At 36.1% G+C, this 23,722-nt stretch overlaps 1 protein-coding gene across 2 annotated transcripts in view; it reads left to right on the top strand.

The window, feature by feature from the left end:
- LOC150104237 (uncharacterized) overlaps positions 1–23,722 on the top strand; it is a 358,570-nt gene that overhangs the window by 183,078 nt on the left and 151,770 nt on the right. For both annotated transcript variants that reach the window (XM_090396863.1, XM_090396862.1), the window contains one exon: positions 13,369–13,455. In XM_090396863.1, coding sequence (XP_090252989.1) covers positions 13,369–13,455 — 87 coding nt within the window. The remainder of the gene's footprint in view (positions 1–13,368; positions 13,456–23,722) is intronic.

Below are 23,722 nucleotides of genomic sequence, written 5' to 3'. Positions count from 1 at the left end.
ATCAGTCTGTTACTTATGAAGACTCCAACATTACCAGATCTTATATTTCTATCGTCTAAGGCACTTTGTACCGTATCAATCCACCTATATCTTGGTCTTCCTCTGGGTCGTTTTCCTGCCAACTTGGCAGAAAACACTTGTTTTGCTAATCTTTCCTCGCCGATTCTGTTTAAGTGACCATACCACCTGAGATTAGCTCTGCTAACGCATTTCTGGATGCTGACAATGTCAAGTTCTTTCCTAATATTCTCGTTTCTAATATGATATTGCCATTGATGCCATCTGTTCACGCCTCTAATCTTTCTCAGGACTCTCATATCTGCGATCTCTAGTCTTTGGTCAAGTGTTTTACTTTTGACCCAGCTCTCAGATCCATAAGTTACAACTGGTTTAAATATTGTCTTGTATACACTAATTTAATGTTCCGAACTAATTTCTCTCTTATTCCATATGAATTTATTCAATTGACTGCCTACCATACCAGCTTTCTTGATTCTGTTGTCTATTTCCATATTTAATTTACCATCTTCACTAAAAATCGTCCCTAAGTAGCTGAAATGTTTTACTTGTTCCACAGGTTCTCCATTCACAACACAGTTGACATTTTCAATGATTCTGCCTATTTTCATTGTCTTTGTCTTTTTATTGCTGACCTCCATACCATATCTATTACAAAAGTTATTCAATTTAGTCAAAGAATCTTGCAGACTTGTAGCGGATTTATTTAGAAGTATAACATCGTCTGCATAAAGCAAAGAGCTGACATTAACATCTCCAATTAATTTTGATATCATGTTTAATACCACTTTCCTTCATAATGTGATCCATATAGATAATCAATAACAGTGGAGATAATGTACATCCTTGTCTCACACCAAATTTAACATTAAACCATCTTCCTGTACTTCCTTCAATTCTAACTGCTGACTTACAACTCAAATAAAGACTAAGTATTGCTTGATATAATGTCCCATTGACATCATATAACTGTAGCGTATTGAATAGCTTCTCTCTTGGCACCTTGTCATATGCCTTTTCCAAATCGACAAAACTTAAATACAGATCTTTGTTATATTCCCATGATTTCTCCACTATTTGTCATAAAGTGAAGATCTGATCATGACAGCCTCTATTTGACCTGAATCCAGCTTGTTCTTCACCAAGCTTTTCTTCCACAATTCTTCTCAACCGTTTCTCAAGTATACTAGCATATATCTTACCAGGAACACTTAGTAGGGATATACCTCTGTAATGCTCACATTCAGTTTTATTTCCCTTTTTTATATGGGTACTATGAGAGCTCTACTCCAATCATCGGGAATTCATCCCTCTGTCCAGACATTCTGAACCATGCAGTGCAGCCACTGTAAGACTTTTATACCACCATACTTCAGCATTTCTGGTCGAATATCATCTACTCCTGTTGCCTTTCCACATTTCAAGCCTTTGATGGCTTTTTCTACTTCAAGTATGGATATGTATTCCTGACTGCATGCCTGGTCAGTGTTTTTTTATCACTGTGCTGTCATCACTGCTTGTTTCATTTAGCAAATTTTCAAAGTAATTACTCCATACTTCAAGGATATCTATTTCTCCCATTTTCATTTCACCTTTATCATCTCTAACTCCTTTTAAAGCACCCTTTCCTCCATTTCTAAGCTTCTTCAACAACCTCCAGAATATTTTGCCACCTTCTTGATATTTATTTACTATGCTCTTGCCAAAGTCCTCCATGACTTTTGTTTAGCTAGTTTTACAGTGTTTTGCTTTCTTACATTTGTCTCTGTATTCTCTAAGAGCAAAAGCTGAATTATTTGCCAGGAACTTTTGATATGCTTTCTACTTTTCCTTCACTGCCTCCTTAATTTGCTGTGTCCAGCATGGAGTTCTGATTTTTCTATCCTTGCAGACAAACTCACAACATGCCTCTCTGGCTGAATCAATCAGAGGTTTTTTCAAGGTCTGCCACTAAATCTCCAAGGTTTGGTTCTTGTTCTCAAACTCTTTCATTTTTTCTTCAATAATCTTTGTGTATTTTAGTCTACAGTTCACATCTGAGAGCTGCTCAACTTTTATTCGCTTTAAAACTTTCTTACATGTTATTCTTTTCAATATGAAATTCAATTTTATCCTGCTCAAGACTAAATAGTGATCACTTCCAATTTCAAATCCTCTGTATGCTCTGGTGTCCTGCACCAGAGAGAAAACATCACTATCAACAATAACATAGTCAATGAGATTTTTCTTATTTCTTGCCTCTTCTCTCCATGTGAATTTGTGCACATTTTTATGTTGGAACATGGTGTTAGTAATAAACCAGTCCATGTCCTGAGCAGAAATACAACAGGTATTTGCCATTATTATTAGCTTTGCTCTTTTCTCCAAATTTTCCCAGAACATTTTTGTATGTCTGACAATCACTTCCTACTCTGCTATTTAGATCCCCAACAGGACCAACTTTTCCTTTTTCATTGTATCAGTAGCTTTCTCTAGAGCCTCAAAAAATTCCTCCACTTCTACCTTAGTAGACCCTTCTGTGGGACCATAGGCACAAATAAGTCTCATTGTCCATTTCCCCATTCTGATATTTGTCCAAATCACTCTACTTGAGACTGCTTGACATTCAAGAAGATGAGCCTCGTATTTTGTGTTGAATACTATGGGTACTCCTTCTTTTCCTTGATTGTCATTTCCTGAATATAACATTTTGTATTTATTGCTCAGAAAGATCTTGCAAGTTTTTGTCTTTTTTGTTTCAGTCACCCCTATTATGTCGATCTGGTACTTATCTAATTCCGCAGCTAGTTCCATTTCTTTGCCATTCAGGCTTCTTACGTTGATAGTACCGATCTTTAACTCTGGTGATGTTGAGTTGGGGTGTGTTTTCAGATTTGTTCCAGTAGCTGACTTTTCGCTGTTCGCCCTGGTTCCCTGGCGAAAACAACGGGGGCCTTGGTTAACTGGGCGACGCACCAGCCGGCATGAAATTTTGTCATGTTGTACCATCATTTTGTATTTTGGTTTAACCAATAGAAATACAATTCGGTCGGTTAAATCCCATATTGTCAGCCCATCCTCATTCGTTCAGTATCCAGGTAGATACCCATCAGGGTGCACCACGAGAAGGTTAGAATTGAACATTAGGTCAGAAGCCCTGGTTGGTTCTCCGCATTCCTTTAAAGGCTATGTGGAGGTCTCCTCTTAGTTATACAGCTTTGACCCTTAAGCACCCTGCCCACCTATAATGTATTGCAGTATACATCTCTTAGTGAGATGTGCTTTACATTATGGAAAATATTAAGAATAGTGATCAGAGCTTTACCCACCTTTACAATGAGTTGCCCTGGTGTTACACCACCTTTAGACTTGAACTACGTTCAGGCGGAAACTTAACTGTTTGCTTACTTGGGATTAGGAGTAAAATAACCAAGTTTATAAAATTACTTGGTAACCCTAATATACATTATTCCCAAGGTAAAAAAACTTATTTACATTTATAAATATATATACATATATATATTTTTTTTTTTTTCACTATATTATTTCAGGAAATTATAACATACTAGAATATACAATAAAATAAATTTTAATATATTTCTATATTTCGGCAACGTCACGCTGCCATTTTCAAGAACTTAGGTACAGGATACGTGCATGCAGGCACAGCAAAACAATAAATGAGCAAGAAGTATAAAGCTATTATTTCTCCTAAAGTCCTGATGGTGCCCTCTAGCAGGCAATGTTGGTATTTTTGGGCGATTGGGCTGAAGGTCTTCTGATGTAGGTTTCCCAAATTTTAGGAAGTCTCATGCAGCTAAATTTGTTGAGGTTTGGCTCGTTTCTTAAGGCTGAAACTGATTCTATGAAAAGCCTTTCATATCTGTATTTGCTACGGTGTATTATCCTGGCTTTTTTCCACCGTATTCTATGGCAGGTATCCAGAGCATGGTCAGCAAGACCAGAGTGGCTGTATTGGTGGAACCGGATGTAGTCCTTGTGTTCTGAAATTCTGATATTTGCTGTCCTGCCTGTTCGGCCGAAGTAGGACAGCTTACAGCTGCAAGGGACCTGGTACACACCAGGTGGGTCTAGGGGGGGAGGTTGGTCTTTTGTTGAGCGGATAAGGGATGCCAATTTTTTATAAGGTTTGTAACAAGAAGTTAAGTTATGTTTTTTTAAGATTTTTGTGATTTTTTCTGAGGTGCCTCGGATATAGGGTATGGTGATGGATTTAGAGTAATCCATGTTGTGAGGGGGAAAGGGGGGGTTGTGGTTTAATGGTTTTAATATTTTTTGGATTTTTTTGGGGGGGGTAGCCATTGGCTGAGAACGTGTTGAGGATGTGGTTTAGTTCTGTGGTTAGGGCATTGTCATTCGAGCAGATAAGTTTAGCCCTGTTGTGTAGAGTCTTAATGACTCCATATTGTTGTGAGGGGGGGGGGGGATTGTTGGTGAATGTATCTGCCTGTATGGGTGGGTTTTCTATATACTGAGAAAACCAAGGTTCCATCAGGCTGTCGGTGACTAGTGTGTCTAAGAACGGAATGCAGTTGTTTTTTTCTTCTTCCAGGGTGAATTTGATTCTGGGGTGTTGGTTGTTTAAGTGTGTTAAGAAGGAGAGGAGTGCATCGGAGCCATGTGGCCAAATAGCGAATACATCATCTACATAGCGAAGCCAAATGGTTGGTTTTTGTGGGGCAGAGTTCAAGGCTTGCTCTTCAAAAGTCTCCATATAAAAGTTGGCCAAGGGTGGGGAGAGTGGAGAACCCATGGCTGTCCCCTCTATTTGTTTGTAGAATTTTCCTTGCCAAACAAAATAGCCTGAGTTCATTGTGAGCTGAAATAGGGCTGTGATATCGGGAGGAAATTTAGCTTGGATTAGCTCTAAGGATTCTTTGAGTGGGACATTCGTAAATAAGGAGGAGACATCAAAACTGACCATTATGTCAGTATGTTTGACATAATGTAGTGTGTATAATGACATAATGACAGTGTGTAAGGTTTTCTATGCTGGCTTTGAAGTGGGCTGAGTTTTTTATGTATGAAGGTGTGTTGCCAGTATAGTGTGTGAGAGAGCTTTGGCCAAATGTTTTGCTAGTTTGTATGTGGGGGAATCAATGCCATCCACCATGGGATGTAATGGCACATTTTCCTTGTGAATTTTTGGGAGTCCATAAATACGGGGGGGGGGGGGTATGGAGTTATATGGTTTTAGTTTGTTGGTGATTTCCACTGGCCAAGAAGTGAACTTCTTAAGGAGCCTCTGGAGTTTTCTAATTTGTGAGTTTGTGGGATTGTATTCGATAGGGAGGTAAGTGGCACGATCTAACAATAGAGATTTCAGCTTACCTGTGTAATCTTTTTGGTTCAGCAATACTGTGGCATTCCCTTTGTCAGCTTTGGTGATTACTATTTTCTTGTTTTTCTTTAATTCTAATAGAGATTTAATTTCTTTACTGGGCATGTTGGTTTTAGGTGGTTTGGCTTTGGTCAGAACACAAGCTACATCCAGTCTAATATCGTTGGCGACGTGGCTTGGGAGGATCGGAACGCGGGATCCGACACCTCCCAAGCCACGTCGCCAACGATATTAGACTGGATGTAGCTTGTGTTCTGACCAAAGCCAAACCACCTAAAACCAACATGCCCAGTAAAGAAATTAAATCTCTATTAGAATTAAAGAAAAACAAGAAAATAGTAATCACCAAAGCTGACAAAGGGAATGCCACAGTATTGCTGAACCAAAAAGATTACACAGGTAAGCTGAAATCTCTATTGTTAGATCGTGCCACTTACCTCCCTATCGAATACAATCCCACAAACTCACAAATTAGAAAACTCCACAGGCTCCTTAAGAAGGTCACTTCTTGGCCAGTGGAAATCACCAACAAACTACTAAAACCATATAACTCCATACCCCCCCCCCCCCCCCCCCCCCCGTATTTATGGACTCCCAAAAATTCACAAGGAAAATGTGCCATTATGTCCCATAGTGGATGGCATTGATTCCCCCACATACAAACTAGCAAAACATTTGGCCAAAGCTCTCTCTCACTATACTGGCAACACACCTTCATACATAAAAAAAACTCAGCCCACTTCAAAGCCAGCATAGAAAACCTTACACTCAAACACATTGACATAGTGGTCAGTTTTGATGTCTCCTCCTTATTTACGAATGTCCCACTCAAAGAATCCTTAGAGCTAATCCAAGCTAAATTTCCTCCCGATATCACAGCCCTATTTCAGTTCACAATGAACTCAGGCTATTTTGTTTGGCAAGGAAAATTCTACAAACAAATAGAGGGGACAGCCATGGGTTCTCCACTCTCCCCACCCTTGGCCAACTTTTATATGGAGACTTTTGAAGAGCAAGCCTTGAATTCTGCCCCACAAAAACCAACCATTTGGCTTCGCTATGTAGATGATATATTCGCTATTTGGCCACATGGCTCCGATGCACTCCTCTCCTTCTTAACACACTTAAACAACCAACACCCCAGAATCAAATTCACCCTGGAAGAAGAAAAAAAACAACTGCATTCCGTTCTTAGACACACTAGTCACCCGCCAGCCTGATGGAACCTTGGTTTTCTCAGTATATAGAAAACCCACCCATACAGGCAGATACATTCACCAACAATCCCCCCCCTCACAACAATATGGAGTCATTAAGACACTACACAACAGGGCTAAACTTATCTGCTCGAATGACAATGCCCTAACCACAGAACTAAACCACATCCTCAACACGTTCTCAGCCAATGGCTACCCCCCAAAAAAAATCCATAAAATATTAAAACCATTAAACCACAACCCCCCCCCTTCCCCCTCACAACAAGGATTACTCTAAATCCATCACCATACCCTATATCCGAGGCACCTCAGAAAAAATCACAAAAATCTTAAAAAAACATAACTTAACTTCTTGTTACAAACCTTATAAAAAATTGGCATCCCTTATCCGCTCAACAAAAGACCAACCTCCTCCCCCTAGACCTACCTGGTGTGTACCAGGTCCCTTGCAGCTGTAAGCTGTCCTACTTCGGCCGAACAGGCAGGACAGCAAATATCAGAATTTCAGAACACAAGGACTACATCCGGTTCCACCAATACAGCCACTCTGGTCTTGCTGACCATGCTCTGGATACCTGCCATAGAATACGGTGGAAAAAAGCCAGGATAATACACCGTAGCAAATACAGATATGAAAGGCTTTTCATAGAATCAACTTCAGCCTTAAGAAACGAGCCAAACTTCAACAAATTTGGCTGCATGAGACTTCCTCAAATTTGGGAAACCTACATCAGAAGACCTGCAGCCCAATCGCCCAAGAATACCAACATTGCCCGCTAGAGGGTACCATCAGGACTTTAGGAGAAATAATAGCTTCATACTTCTTGCTCATTTATTGTTTTGCTGTGCCTGCGTGCATGTATCCTGTACCTAAGTTCTTGAAAATGGCAGCGTTAAGTTGCCGAAATATAGAAATATATTAAAATTTATTTTAATGTATATCCTAGTACGTTGTAATTTCCTGAAATAATATAGTGAAAATGCATAACCAACGTCTAAGCCTTTCCACGAGAATTATAAATAAATAAATAAATATATATGTATATATATATATATATATATTTTTTTTTTTTTTTTTTAATTCAATGATTTTTATTATTAAAATTATGATTGCATATTATGCATTTACAAAACATGTTATATTTTTTGTCTTTTTTTTAACAATGAATTTCATACAAATTTTCTATTTTTTGTATGTGTTAATAATAGTTACTATAGATGGTAATTTATAGTTTGTAATTGAATAAGATTACATTTTTAACATCATTTATAGTATAACAATAAGTAATATATATTTTATAATATTTTGCTTTTAATGTATTTAAGCGCTGTAACTACAGCGGTCATGAAACTAATGTTGAACATAATGGTTTTCAAAATTCTAAAAGTTAATTTGAGATTGGTGCTGGGGCAGCAAGTAATGGATTGCATGGGGCGGAAAAAAATTCTAGAGCCGGCCCTGGGAGAGAGCTAAGGGTCACTCCTGAGTTGTGTAAGACTGTGGTTGGTAAGGGCATGAGGACTAAATTTTTTGCTTGGGGAGTGGAGAATCAATGGAATGGATTGCTAGAATTAGTTGTAAGTGCCCTGACAATGAATGAGTTTAAGGAGAGGCATGATAGGTATTGTGTGTATAAATCTGGGTCTCCAGCAACGAGGCTTCTAACTCTGTGATGATACCCATATAATAATAATGTACCAAAAAAGTGTATTATTATCAGAGAGTGTACATATATAATTTGCTTCTTTGTATATGGTTAGGACTCTCTCCTTGTTGCTGGAGGTTTGTAAGCTCTGTCCCTTTGTTTTGATTTTTTTTTATGTTGTTACCACACACGAAAGGTTATTACTAAACCTGTAGTGCATGTATGATGGGTAGGCTAAGAATTTTTTTTTTCCATTTTTGTCACTTTTATGTGTACACACACACACACACACACACACACACACACACACACACACACACACACACACACACATATATATTTGTTTGTTTGTAATTTTTTTTACCAGGTCTGGAAACTTTGCTCTAGAGACCAAACATTTTCAACCACTTCAGGCCTCCAGTAAGTGGGGCACTGCTCCTCACACTGATGATGAAATTGATCTTCCACCTAAAGACAATCACAAACATCCATGCTCACAGCAGGATTCGAACCTGCAACCTGTGGTTGGAGAGTGGGTACACTAATCACTCGGCCAACCAGACTGCCATTACTCTCTCTCTTCTGCAACGGCTGGTGATGAGAAGAAGCACAGAGGAATCTGTCAGTGGTGGAGGATTTTCTGCAGTGGCATAGCTAGAGCTGTTGCCGGCCGGGGCGGTCCCTGAGTTTGCTGCCCCTCTCAATACACACCAAAAAATACTACAAAAAGTCAAAACAACGTATAAAGAAATGAATTAAAACACTATGTTTATTTTTGAAGTAAAATTTTAATTTCAACATCCTAAAATGTTTTTCTTGCTTTTCTGTTTGCAAAATCGTCGATGACATTAGCAAAGTCTATTTCATAGTCATGTAGGTAATTCTTATCAAATTTTATTTAGAAAAACTCCTCTCACAACTAACAACACTTACAGCAATTATGAGGAAAATTCAATAGCATTACAATATTTGGAACTGAGTTCTCAAGACTGTATTTTAGAATTAACTGCAAAAGTTCAAAAAGGTTCAAAGTGCCGCCCGGGGCGGACCGCCCCCTCCGCACCCCCTAGCTACACCACTGATTTTCTGTATACTGAATAACACTATTTTATCTCCAGAGACATTCTAGTTGAATGACAAGTAATGTTCTTCCATTTTTAAGTTCAAGGATAAAATTTATTCTCTAGTGTAGACTGTTAAGATAATTCCTGAATTCTTCCACCTCTCTGTTTGGACCTATCCAGACATTGAAAATATCACCATATCATAACCTGATTTCAGGTTTTCAATGATAAAATTGAATCCCTTTCCTTTCAAAAGATTCCATGAATAGGTTAGCCAGAACTGGAGTTTGGGGTAGTAACTGGGGGGTTGTCTTCTCTCATTACCTATCCTTGAACTGAAATAAAGTATTTCCTATACATTGTTTGAATAGGACAAGATTATCTGGTGGGAAAAATCTTGAAGTAATCCCAGAGTTTCTTCCCTGGATGAAGAGATTAGTAATGTTTTAGCCTACTAGAAGATCCGATGGTGCTATTACTATTTCCTTTGTTCTTTCAATAAGGTGAAAGCTATTTTTGATGAATGATTCTGTTTTTTTTTTTCTATGTGCAATGTCACTCTATAAGCAATAAGTATTTGGCCAGATTGGAGATAGGTGAATCTCTGGCATCCACGATTGTCTTAAAGATGGTTGTGGTTTATGAATCTTCAGGACTCTGTAAATTCTTGGAACCAGTGGATGCTTGAAAATGAAAATGTGACAATTTTTTACTTCTTCCAGTCAGTCCCCCCCCCCTGAGTTATTTGTCTTATCGTTTGCCATTTGGGTCTGAATGTAGAGTAACATAAGTGTTGTCACCCCCATAGATTATTCATTTTGGAGATGTATTCTTCAGAATCCATGAAAACTGTAGCATTTCCTTTATCTGCTTTAACAACTAAAATACTGCCAGTTTAACTTAATATTTTGAGTGCTGTCAGTTTCATGTTTGGAATATTTCTTATGGTTTAGCTCAGAATAACAAAGAAGCTATTTGAATGTGGATTGGATTTGCTGAATCATTTGGGATTCAGCAATCCCAAAAGATTTGCTGAATCTTTTGGAATTAATAGTGTTAAGGGCTAAATCAAAATTAAATCCCTTAGTAATTTCTTCTTCTTTGTTTGAAGCAAGGTTTATGAGGAAAAATTATGACCTTGAAGTGCAATAAATGCCTGTTCCACTTGTTGTGTAGAAGCATGTTGAATTTTTTCTGTAAATTGTTTTTTTTTTCCTAAGAGAATTTCATCGAGGTTTGTTAGCAACAGATTCAATTCAAGGGAGCAGACATAAGATCTTATGTCTGCTCCCTTCTTCAGGACTCTGTAAATCAATGGCTTCACTTCTTGTTAACCTATTCTTGGAATCTGAATCCTATGAACAGAAAGCCATAGAAGGATACAATCAAAAATCTAAAATTTGGCTATGATATGTTGATGATATTTTCATTGTCTGTTCGAGCACTCAACAAACAGAACTGGAAAAATTCAAGAATTATCTCAACATCCTACACCATAGTATCAAGTTCACTCTTGACCTTAACAACAGCAGAACATTGTCTTTCTTTGACATGCTCAGTATACAAAAAAAAAACTACCAAAAGTGGTAGATTCCTCCATTCTTCTTCACATCTCTACCTCTTTAAGAAGGCAGGAATAATCAAAACTAAGGGGCAGAGCATATAACATCTTTAACAACATAGAGAAGAGATAAAGAACTTCATTATATCACTCATCCTCCTTCCCTTTAATGGATATCGGTGCAAGATGATCACCATGATTTCGCAAACATCCCCCAAGATATATAAGCAAGACTTCAAAAGTACAGTCACATTTCCTTACATCTTCAGTGTTATAGAAAAAATTTTCTGGATTCTTTGAAGGCATGGCATGAAGTTAGCTCTCACTCTATTATACAAGATCACCAGATTCTAGAGCCTTGGAAATATCCTAACCCTTAACTCAAAAAACCAAGTGTCTTTACAAGATTCACTGTTCTTGTTATGTTGGTCAAATGGTGCATTCCAGTGAAATCCAGCAAGACGTCAAAAAGAAAAGAAAACACAGATATGGTTTATCTTTTCACACAACATGTGAAGGCCATCTAGTACTTTGGCAACTAACAGAAATGCCATGTATTGACACAGCTGTTTTGTCAGAAAATTAAAGAAGCTGCTCAAATGCTATGCACTCCTGCTCAATGCAATTAGAACCAGTGCATGATCCTGCACCGATCCTGAATGAAAACAAGTTTTGTTTTCATTCATCAAAAACCTCATATTTACATACTTAGTTAATATACACATCATGTTGTAGCACATCACAATCCCAACTATTACATCTGTTTTCATGCATTCATTATTTATTTTAATTCTTATCCACTGGATTCTTTTTCATTTCTTATTGTGATTATAAGAGTAAATAGCTAGACATAAGCACACTCCTGATGAAGTGTACTTGTTGACACATGAAACTTGTCAAACTTCTTCTTATGGAGCCATCTTATCAAAGGTCAGTGACCATCTTGGCAAACAAACTGCATTCTTACATTAATCTGTTCAGTTGTACACTGCTCTTTCCTGTCCACTTCTTGATGTTGTCAAACCAAGATATTCTTTTTCTTTCCCTAACTCCTTTGCCATCACTTCTTCCTACAAAAATGTTACATGCTGTGTTACAACATAATCTTACACACTTACTGAAAGTGACTGGTCTCTTCTTGTAAGAATAATGAGGGAATGACTATACAGCATTATCTGATTAATATTAGCTTATTTACAATATTTTGAGAAACAACTAGAAGCATTTGTTATTGAGGGGAAAAAATAATAATAATATGATCTAAAAGTATTTTTGTATTGATCACCATTTACCATCACTATCCTGCTTAACATTTAGCTTACCACTATTTTCTGTTTATCATGGTTTTCCATGCTGCCTCTTCTTTATGAAGCAATCTTTGCTTCTTTTTTTTTTTTGGCAGTCATCTTGTAGTGTTTTTAGTGCTTCATAACATGCCACTTATTTGTAGATGCATTTACAAATCCACCAGTGTCATCGCATGCCCATTTCGGTTGGGTGTGCAGTCGTGTGGCTTATGCAACCCACACTACAAAATTTATGTCAATATGACTATATGATTTCATTTTTATCGATGTGTGATTTTAAGAGTGCATAGAGCATAAGCACTCATCGTAATTGGTCCAGTGTAATTAATTGTAGGATAACTTTGAATACTTTAATTTATCAATTAATTGTAACCAAATCTGCATAGAGTGGGGGACAATGTGTTTGTTATAAGATATATTAGAAAACAATAATGAAGGAGAATGCTATATTTGGTTGGTATATTTGAATTATAAAATATAAAATATAGTATAACTTGGATGTGGTGACAGCCCAAGACAGGAGGATGTGGAGGAGACTCATCATTAACAGTGACCCCCACTTAAGTGGGACAAGCTGCAGAAGAAGAAGATCTCTCACCATATAATTATGTATGGTGGGAGATGAATTTCATTGCCTGATGTGAGACCACCACCCTGCTTACTGGGGGCCTGAAGTAGCTTGAAAAAGTTCCATATTTGGTATCTAGAGCAGGGTTTCTGGACTGTGTAAAAATAAAGAAAAAATTACAAAAAAAAAAAAAATGAAATTGATAAAAATGAGGAAAAAAATCTCTGCCCACCCACAGTACAAACATACTATAGGTTTACTAACAACTTTTCATGAGTGGGAATCACATAAAATAATAATAATAATAATAAAATATAAAAAAAAAATTGAAGAAGAATAAATAATATATATAAGTATCTGGTATTTTATTGTATTATTATTACTGTAATAAGGTCCAGCAATAGAATCTTTATAGTAGATGTTTGAACTTTTATTACTCTTATCTCAAAAAAAGGTTCTAACTGTTAAGTAATCTGCTGTATGGAATTAAAGATAGAGATTCATGGATTCCCTTTAAGAAAATGATTGATTTTTGAATTTAGAGAAATAAAATATTGTCTATAAGTATTGTATAAATCAGTGTATTTAAATCAAATTAGCAATTTTACAGTAGTATTTCAAAACTTTTTTATATATATATATATAGATGGGTGAGTGGTGTTGCCACTGTTCACCATCCTGTTGTCTGGATCTCTTGTCTTAGATACATTGCTTGCCCTGCTCTGCAAGAACGGTAATTATCTCATTTTAATTATCAAACATTTAATTTTTCTTTTAGAATTCTGACATTCTAAAGTAGTGTTTCGAAAACTTTTTGGAAACCACCAGCTTCAAATATATGACAGAATTTCTTCATACTGGGTACCTAAATAAACATGACTTTACAAAAATCTGCTTTGTTGCTGAAAAAGATTTTCAAATAGTATAAGATAGGTAGATATAATTAGATTATACAGGAATATTATTTTCTCACATTTCTCATACTTTGAAAACAAGTAAAATAAGTCATGGTTGAACTTCGATATTTATAGATAACATTTTTATATATTTGGTTGTTCATAACTTTAACCAAAGGTCTAGCTTAAGAGTTGGTTATATTTGATATTTGTTTTTAATTACCAATTTAGTAGAAAGCAATTCATGTAAGTAAGGCATGCAAAACAATTTCACTCTTTCATTGCTACTGTAAGCAGTTTGTGTCGATTGAAGCAAGCGGTGCAAAACAGACTTGTTTGCTGTTATAAAACAAATGAAGATGAGTATTACACATATCGAATGAGGTATGTATTTCCTATTAAAGTAGCATTCAGTGAAATGCTACTTCGATCAGGAAAAAGGATCACTTTATTGCTGACGTGGAGAAACTTAACGGTCTAGATAGATGATCAAACTTTTACCATATTCCCTTAAACCAGGCCATTATTCAAAATAAAGTCCATTGCCTTTTCAGTGGCATGAATTCTAAGAAAGTTGAGGAAGTGAAAGATGCTGAATATGGTGTAAGAAGAGGTCAGACCTATGCACGATCAAAGTGCAAAGAGATAGCTGCTGCAGATACTGTTGCCACAAAATATTTTCCACAGGATTTAGCAGAGATCATTGATGATGATGGCTATATAACAGATTCTACCACAATTTTTTATGTAGATGAAATGGGGCTCTACTGGAAGAAAATGCCATCAGCAACATTCATTGCAAAAGAGGAGAAAACCATGACAGGCTTCAAGCTAGCTAATAATAGGCTAACCCTTCTGTTAGGTGTTAATGCTTCTGGTATCTTAAAGCTAATGCTTATGTTAATTTACCACTCTGAAAACTGTTAAAACTAGACTTGCAGTGCATTATAGAGGTCTAATGTGAAAGCATAGGTAATTACAACACTTTTTTAAAGAATGGTTTGACAGCTGCTTTGTACCAGAAGTGAAAGGCTGTTGTAAGGAGAAGATCATCCCTTTCAAAATTTTACTCCTTGTAGACAGTGCTTCTGGCCATCTTCGAACATTAGATGATCTACACCCTAATTTTTAAGTGATATTCCTACCATCCAATACCACCTGAATGCCATCAACAATATTCATTGCAAAAGAGGAGAAAACCCATGGTTTTCTCGTCTTTTGCTCAGTGTGTCATGGTTGCCTTCAAGTTGTACTGTTTAAAAAGAACCTTCAGCAAGTGTATTACAGCAATAGACATTGAATAAGGCACTGGGGAAGAAGTCACCAGGAAATTCTGGAAGGATTTTGAAATCTTAGATGGCAAGGCTTCATTTCATGTCTCTTATAGTTAAGATCTCTATGCTGAAAGAGGCATGGAAAAAATGTCCACAGTTGCTAGATGGAAATCCTGTATACCTGAAGTAACTAACAGTATTGTAGAGATGGCAAGGCAGTTAGAGATATAAGTGGAGCCACAAGATTTATCCATATTTATGGAGTCCCATTCTCATCCTTTCAGCAATGAAGATCTCCTGGTACTTGAAGAGCAGAGGCAAGAAGAAGATATGCCTGAAGAGGTATCCTTCATTGAGCCTAAAGGCATGACTTTCAAAATTATCTCTGAAGCTTTTCATTTCTAAGCTGGCATGGCTCTTTTGGAGAGGCATGATCTGGATTTTGAAAGACGTTTGAAAGCAAATGCTAACATTGGAAGAGATTATTCCTGTTACATGGAAATGTACAGAGTAAAGAAAGCGCACATACAACCTTAGATAGGTACTTCTGAAAAAGACCGGCATCATGAGCATCTACTGAAAATCTATCTCTACCATTAACATCAACCCAGTCCCATTAAATGTAGAAGATATATACAGATATGACACACTGCTATGCATGATCAACAACAGATGGCATTGCAGAACATGAACCAGTTTTCATACCATTAGTTGTTGTTTTTTTCCCAGTCATAACCACATCTTATACAATGTGCTTGACTTTTTCCTGGTTATATTTTCAAGTTATGGAACATCTCTGGACTTGAAGGTGACGTAACTCCAGGATACTTATGTGTGTAGAGGCTTAAGTGCTGTGAGGACATCATGTTGGAGGCTTAATTGATTTTTTTACAACACTCAAAAAGAATTAAAATAGAATTTAATACTTCCTATATTTCGTCTTAGTCAACTGGGACTAGGACGAAATATAGGAAGTATTAAATTCTATTTTAATTCTTTTTGGGTGTTGTAAAAAAATCCATTAAGCCTCCAACATGATGTCCAGGATACTGTTGGATCCTATTTCGTCTTAACCTATACTTTGGATCCATCAATTTGTCACTACGATGTTCTTAAACAAAAAAATAAGTTGCTAGTTGATTTCTAATCTAAATATAGAGAAAATTTGTATTTATTGACTGCACCACTCTATATCTAAATTAGTTCAAGAATTAAAATAAAACCAACTCTCAACTATTTCCCCTTTATGTGTTGTTATTATGTATGCAGGCCGAGTTTATTTAACTTATTTAATTCACCCGCTTTGGTTCGATTATTTTATGAACGGTGCAGTAAAAGAGATTCAGGCAAAGTACAACTTTAGATCAACAAAACAAACATTTAATGTAGGCTTACAAATTATACACTTTAGTCTAAATCACAGAATAAGGTATTACAAACATTTTGGCTCATCTGGTAATATAGTCATATAATTTCAGGCAATGGTTAATCTGTTGTCTTGAAATACAGCATTCACAAAATTCAATTAACTATTTGATAAAGTTCAGTGTCATAAAGTTCCTTTTTTAAATAACGAAACCTGTGGTGCGTTCATAATTAGAAGAAACACACGTATAAACCACAGTGAAAATTATTTAATTGTAAATATTTCATCCTAAGTATCTTAGGACATCATCAGTACAGTATTTAAACAAAAATTAGGAATAACATACAGTTAGGGTGCATGATTACAATAGAATCTCATGAAAACGTGCATAATGTGCTAAAGTAGTACAAAAAAAAAAAAAAAAAAAAAAAAGTTAATTATTTAACACAGTTTTGTATGATAATTTCCCATACTTTAGGAATAGTAAGAACGTCGTTGCGGTTTAGGTTTGGTCTGTGTAGTAGGGCTTCAGAACTTTCTTTGTATAAACGTTCATGTTTAAATAAAGATCTATGTAAAGGTTTAGCCTTTTCCCAATGGATCCTATGGTTTGGATTTTCAATTCCGTGTTGAGAGAGGCCAGATTTCTGCGGTTTAAGAAGACGAATGTGGTCTTGATGTTCCAAGATGCGTTTCTGAACAGACCTACCTGTCTGTCCAAAGTAAGATAAATTGGATGAGCATGGAATCTCATAAACACCAGGTAACATCAAGGGTGAGAATTTGTCCTTAGGAGAAGGTTATAAGTTGTAAATTTGGTTGATAGGTTTGTTAAGTAGTGGCAAAATTGTATTTCTTCATAATTTTAGAAAGACGTTCTGAGATGCCTTTAACGTAAGGTATGGGAATCCTATGCACTTCTTCCTGTCTGGTTTGATGTATGCAGAAGTGACTGATGATTTTTTGAGTTGTTTTGGGATTATATCCATTTAGGATGACTGTATTTTTGATAACTTCTAATTCCTGGTTTAAAGATTCTTCAGAGGAGCAGAATTTGTGTGCTCTGGAAACTAGTGATTTAATAATGCCAGATTTCTGAGGTGGATGATGAGCAGAAGAATTGTGAATGTAGCGACCTGAGAATGTAGGCTTGCGAAAGACAGAAGTGGCGATGGAACCGTCTTCTTTTCTTTTGATGTGTAAATCCAAAAAAGAGATACCCTGTGGAGATTCTTTTTCTAACGTAAAGTTGATGCGATGATGAAGAAGGTTAATTTTATCTAGAAACAGTTGTAATTCAGGTTCAGGATGATTCCATACTGCAAATACGTCATCGACATATCTTAGCCAAATTTTTGGTTTGGGTTCAAAAGTGAATATTTTTTCCTCAAGGTGTTCTAGAAACAAATTTGCTAGGTTTGGTCATAAAGGAGATCCCATTGCTGTTCCTTCCTCTTGCTTGTAAATTTGACCTTTCCAGGTGAAGTAACCTGATGCAATAACAAACTTGAACAATTCATCTATATCAGATGGAAATTTTTGAGTTAGTAATTCTATTGTTTCTTTATGGGGAATGTTAGTGAAGAGGGAGACAATGTTGAAGCTGATTAACAAGTCAGTTTTTGATAGTTGAATGTCTTTAATTTTTGTGTGAAACTCAGTAGAATTTTTGATTGAAGAGACTGAGTGGCCTATGTGAGGGCGGAGAAGGTTAGATAAGAATCTTGATAACTTGTACGTTGGACAGCCGATACAGTCTACGACAGGTCTAAGATATACCATGCAAGACCTCCTAGAATTTATGGCTTACCTAAGCTACACAAAACTAATGTTCCACTTAGACCTGTCGTAGACTGTATCGACTGTCCAACGTACAAGTTATCAAGATTCTTATCTAGCCTTCTCCGCCCTCACATAGGCCACTCAGTCTCTTCAATCAAAAATTCTACTGAGTTTCACACAAAAATTAAAGACATCCTAAATGGATATAATCCCAAAACAACTCAAAAAATCATCCGTCACTTCTGCATACATCAAACCAGACAGGAAGAAGTGCATAGGATTCCCATACCTTACGTTAAAGGCATCTCACTACACAGACCAAACCTAAACCGCAACGACGTCCTTACTATTCCTAAAGTATGGGAAATTATCATACAAAACTGTGTTAAATAATTAACTTTTTTTTTTTTTTTTTTTTTTTTTTTTGCACTACTTTAGCACATTATGCACGTTTTCATGGGATTCTATTGTAATCATGCACCCTAACTGTATGTTATTCCTAATTTTTGTTTAAATACTGTACTGATGATGTCCTAAGATACTTAGGATGAAATATTTACAATTAAATAATTTTCACTGTGGTTTATACATGTGTTTCTTCTAATTATAAAGTTCCTTAGTAACCAGTTACATTAATATCTCTTAGTTACTTAAGTTTCAAATACAATATAAGGGCGGTAATGCTTCTTCACAAGTATACACTCTTAAATCCACACTCCAGCTATTCTCCGCAAAAGTTACTGTTAATGTAGGGATGTATTAGGAAGAAACACACACATATCTCTGCATAGGAGTAAACAAATTGGTTAATTCTTACCGGTAAATTTCCTTGTTCATCTACTTATATACGGACACCTTTTATAACTGTATTCACTTAAAACAATTAACAGCACTCATTAAAAACAAATCCTCTTAGTAATAACTGAATAAATTAATGGTTGCAATTCACATAGTTAAAGGTTCTTGCTTGGAGCAAAACTCTTATACTATCTTTGACATCACTTGACCAATTCAGTATTCTACTAATAATTCATGAACTAAGGTAACACGCAGTAATTCTTTAACTTGAAGTTTTTTATGTACAGTTGCATATTATTCTGGCATTTAATTAATCTTTTAGGCACTATATCTCTTAGTACAGCTATCATTTAAATATAACCTTGCTGCCTCTACTTATTCTCTTAGTTACTCCATGCTATGCTTCAAGTTTCTGTGTGTCCCTGAAAGGTCGGTCCTGAATCAAAATCCCAACAAAATTATCGCTAGTCATCCAGTTGCTAGTTTGCTATCTTCCATTGCTTTATTTGTTGTTCTGCAACTTACTAGCTAACTCGCTTCTCGACTAGTAGACCTTAGCGAGCTACTTGACTGACTCGCTGACTCGCTGTTATTTCTCTACTCGCTATTATCTTACTTTGATTCCCCCCAAATGAATTTGTTTTCTCTGTTCTTCGCTTATATATCCCTTCTTCCCGCCAAAATTATTCTCATGCTCTACTTCTACTAAAATCCTTTCCAGCCATTCAATACCAATCTGCCACGCTCTGTTCTAAACTCGCGCTAGCTATCTTACATACGTCTCCATGACAACCAAAACAAAATATAATAAAACTGAGGCATTGCACAACGATATACCTCTACATACAGGAACAAATAAGGAATATTTACATTTCAATTAATACGCAGTTAAAATTGAATACAAGTTCTTATAATATTAACGTAGCAATAAATAAAATAAACTTAATAATATTTTAATACAAAGTCTTTTTACTATTATTATATATCCTTGATTAATTAATTAATTATTAATAGAACTTAAAGGTAGTTACATGAATATTAATTTATAAACAAGTGACTTACATTAAATAATAATTACAAGTCTAGCTTATGTGATGGAAGATCATGTTGGATTCTGAAGCAAATATTAATTACTCAAATCTCTATATATTCAGAATCCAACAATATGACTGTATTTGAGTTGTCAGTCTGCATTTAGAATTGGAAGAGGTACAGGAAAATAGTTTGATGTTAATTCAGGTGTGAGTCAAGGTACAGATTACCTGTGCTGTCTTCATCATATGTATGGATCACATTATGAAGGAAAGTGCCATTAGGCCTGATATCAAAATTGGAGATATTCAACTCAGCTGTTTACTTTATGCAGATGATGTTATACTTTTAAATAGATCCATTACAAGAAGTCTACAGGATTCCATAACTAAATTGAATAACTGCTGTAATAAATTTGGTATGAAAGGTAGAAAGATTGAAAACATCACTTGCATCATGAATGGAAAACTTGTAGAACAAGTAAAACATTTCAGCTATTTACACACAATTTTTAGTGTAGATGACAAACTAAATATGGAAATAGATAAAAGAATTAGCAAAGCTGGTATGGTAGAAAGTCAACTAAATAAATTTATCTGGAATAAGAGAGCAATTAGTCAAACAATAAAGTAGCTATGTACCAGATAGTGTTCAAATCATTAACTTACAGATCTGAGAGATGATGTGTTAGAATAGAATGCTTGATCAAAGACTGGAGGCTGCAGATTTGAGAGTTCTGAAAAAAAATTATGGGAGTGAACAGTTGGAGGCAGTGGCAGAATCATATTAAAATGAGGATAAAACAACAAAATTACACAATAACCACAGTTAATAAATTTTAATGAAAGTACAAATATTTGTACTGAAAATAACAGTACATCATCAGTGTGAAGAAACAAGGTAATCAAAGAACAGGAATACGGGGAACTGAATACAACAATGTTTATCAATTAAAAATTGTTGACATGTGCTATAAATTTATAAATAATATTAAAGTTATTTTTGATGTTTACATAAAAATGAGACTCTCCCAAACTTTTTTTGGGGGGGGGGGAGAGAGAAACAATCATTCTGATTCAGGTTAGACCAATATATAAAAACAACTTTCTTTGAAAAAGCATTCATATTTAAACCTGCTATGGAGAAGACAAGGTTCATCCCACAAGATATTGTGTTTCATGTCAATACTATGCTGTGCTAGACGAACTTGGAAATTTCATGTATTCAATATACTACTAATGTTCATTAATTCCTTTTTCCACATAATGGCCTGCCCAAAGTATGTAAGAGCCTTTCTTACCAAGCTGCCATTTTTGGTCTCTCTTCTGTCCTTTGCAATTGGGCCATAAGTTTTGTTCCTTTCTGGTCATTCGTTGTCTGCTAAGGTGGATGGTTTTTGTCGTTCATTACAAGTATATTTCCTTGATTGATAATTACCAGGTTTTTAACTTGTGTACAATTGTTTATTTATATTAAATGTATTTCCTCTACATGTTTTGCTGTCTATGAGGGTGGTCTGAAAAGTTCTCAGCCTCGAACATAGATGACAACACTATCAGCACGATTTTTTTTTTTTTCTAAGTTGGTACATTTGTCATAAACATTCATGTGAAATTGCAAGTCATTCTATCAAGTAGTTTGTTTTATACAGTTGTCTGAAGCTAAAGTGTTGTCTGTATCCCTTGAAATGGATAGAATTGATTATCATGCGGTTATAAAATTCTGTGTACAAGAAGGTTAACGCCAAAAGAAATTCATTCAAAGTTCATAAACATTTATGAGCGTGCTTCTCCTTTGTTTTTGACAATTAAGAAATGGGCTGCCAAGTTTAAATGTGGCTGTACCAGCCTTGAAGATGATCCATGTGAAGGATGTCCAAAAGGTATAACAACAACAACACCAGAAATCATTGATCAAGTGCACGATATGGTATTGGATGACTGGCGAGTCAAAGTGCATGAAATTGCTGAGACTATAGGCATTTCATAAGAACGTGTAGGATATATTTTGCATGAAGAATTGCAAATGAAAAAGCTTTGCGCAAGATGGGAGCCGCACTTGCTCACAGCAGATCAAAAACGCACTCGCATGAAAATCTCTGAACATTGCTTGAAGCTTTTTAACAAGAATAAAACTGATTTTGTGCATCAATTTATTACTATGGATGAGACTTGGATTCACCATTACAAACCAGAATCCAAACAACAGTCAAAACAGTGGACAGAAGCTGGTTGTTCAGCGCCAAAGAAGACAAAGTCAGTTCCATTAGCAGGAAAGGTCACGGCATCGGTGTTTTGGGATGCTAAAGGCATTTTGTTTATTAATTATCTTGAAAAGGGTAAAACAATAACCGGGGAATATTATTCCAATTTTTTAACGAGACTAGACGAAAAAATTCATGAGAAAAGACCCAGTTTGCAGAAGAAAAAAAAATCATCTTTCATCAGAACAATGCACCTGCCCACAAAGGTGTTTTGGCAATGGGAAAATTAAGGGATCTGCGCTATGAATTGTTGGAACATCCACCCTATTCCCCAGATTTGGCTTTCTCTGACTTCTATCTCTTGCCCAAACTAAAACTCTTCTTCGCTGATCAGCGTTTTTCTTCGAATCGACAGGTGATTGGAGCTGTAGAGGGGTATTTTGCCACCTCAGTCTTAGAACCTCCCTTTATGCAAGGGAATTATTTTGCCCTTTTTTTCACTCCCTTGGAATTCTACCAGAGCTGAGACTTTAATTAAAGAGCCTGGTCAGAGGCATTACTGTTTCTCCTGCACATTCTCACAAAACCCAAGCTGATATCCTGTATATCCCCACAGCTTCATTTGCATTGAGATTCTCCAATATCCTAAGAACTCCAATTCATCTACCTCTGTTCCCACATTAATGTCTGTCACATATGTTTTAAAGCAATAACCTCACTAGGATGATATATCCTTGCAAAGTGGTCACTCAGTAACTCAACTATTTTATCTGCTTCTGTCACCTATGTGACAGAAGCAGATAATAGATAGAAGTGACCATCATCATCAATCATTGAGGTTAATCTTCCATAATCATTCTTCCTGTTACTTGACACATAATTAAAGAACTCTTTGGATTTCCTTTGGCCTGCTTGATTAGATTCTTCTCATAATCTGATTTTGCTATCCTGGTCACCTTTCTCTTTATATACCCTCCACAGCATTTTCTTCTTCTGCAGCTCATACTTAATGATATTACGATTAACAACCTGATCAACCCTCCGTACCTTAAGTATATAATTTAATATTGCTTTCTCTAGATGACCCTTAACTATCTTCCATGCACTACTAACATACTTACCCTATAGTGTTTTATGCCATTGCACACATTCAAGCTTCTTCCTAAGCAAGTCATGATCACCTGCCTTGTAGTTCCATAAATACCCCTTCTTGATAGAATATTCGTCATGTTTTACAATCTCCCAAGTCAAGACCATATAGTCATTTTCACCAATTGGAGGCAATGTTGTCACCTTGGTTATGGATAGCTTCTGATCCTATGACCAGGTCCGAATACTCTCTCACCCCTAGTCCCCTCCATCACATGCTGTCTCAAGTAATTATCTCTCAGAAGGTGTATGTGAAAGATCATGTGATCCTTCTTCCTTCCAGTCTATATCTCCATAGTTGAAATATTCCATAATAATCACTTGACCTGTACTCTTTGTACTAATTTGCCTATACATGTCTTCCAGGTCATCTGTGGAACTCCCTGTCCTATAGCAACAACCAACTGTATATTTTGTCTTACTGGCCTTAATCTCACACCAGACTGCTTCAAATGAACACCCACCCGTCCTGCCTATCTCCTATTCTTTTTGGCTACAAT

This window comes from Typopeltis vanoorti, chromosome 8, assembly GCF_054136105.1.
Source record: "Typopeltis vanoorti isolate ZY-2024b chromosome 8, IOZ_Tvanoo_1.0, whole genome shotgun sequence".
Lineage (NCBI taxonomy): Eukaryota > Metazoa > Arthropoda > Arachnida > Uropygi > Thelyphonidae > Typopeltis > Typopeltis vanoorti.
Note: the sequence above shows the minus strand (reverse complement) of the source record. Positions and strands in the feature narration are given on the sequence as shown.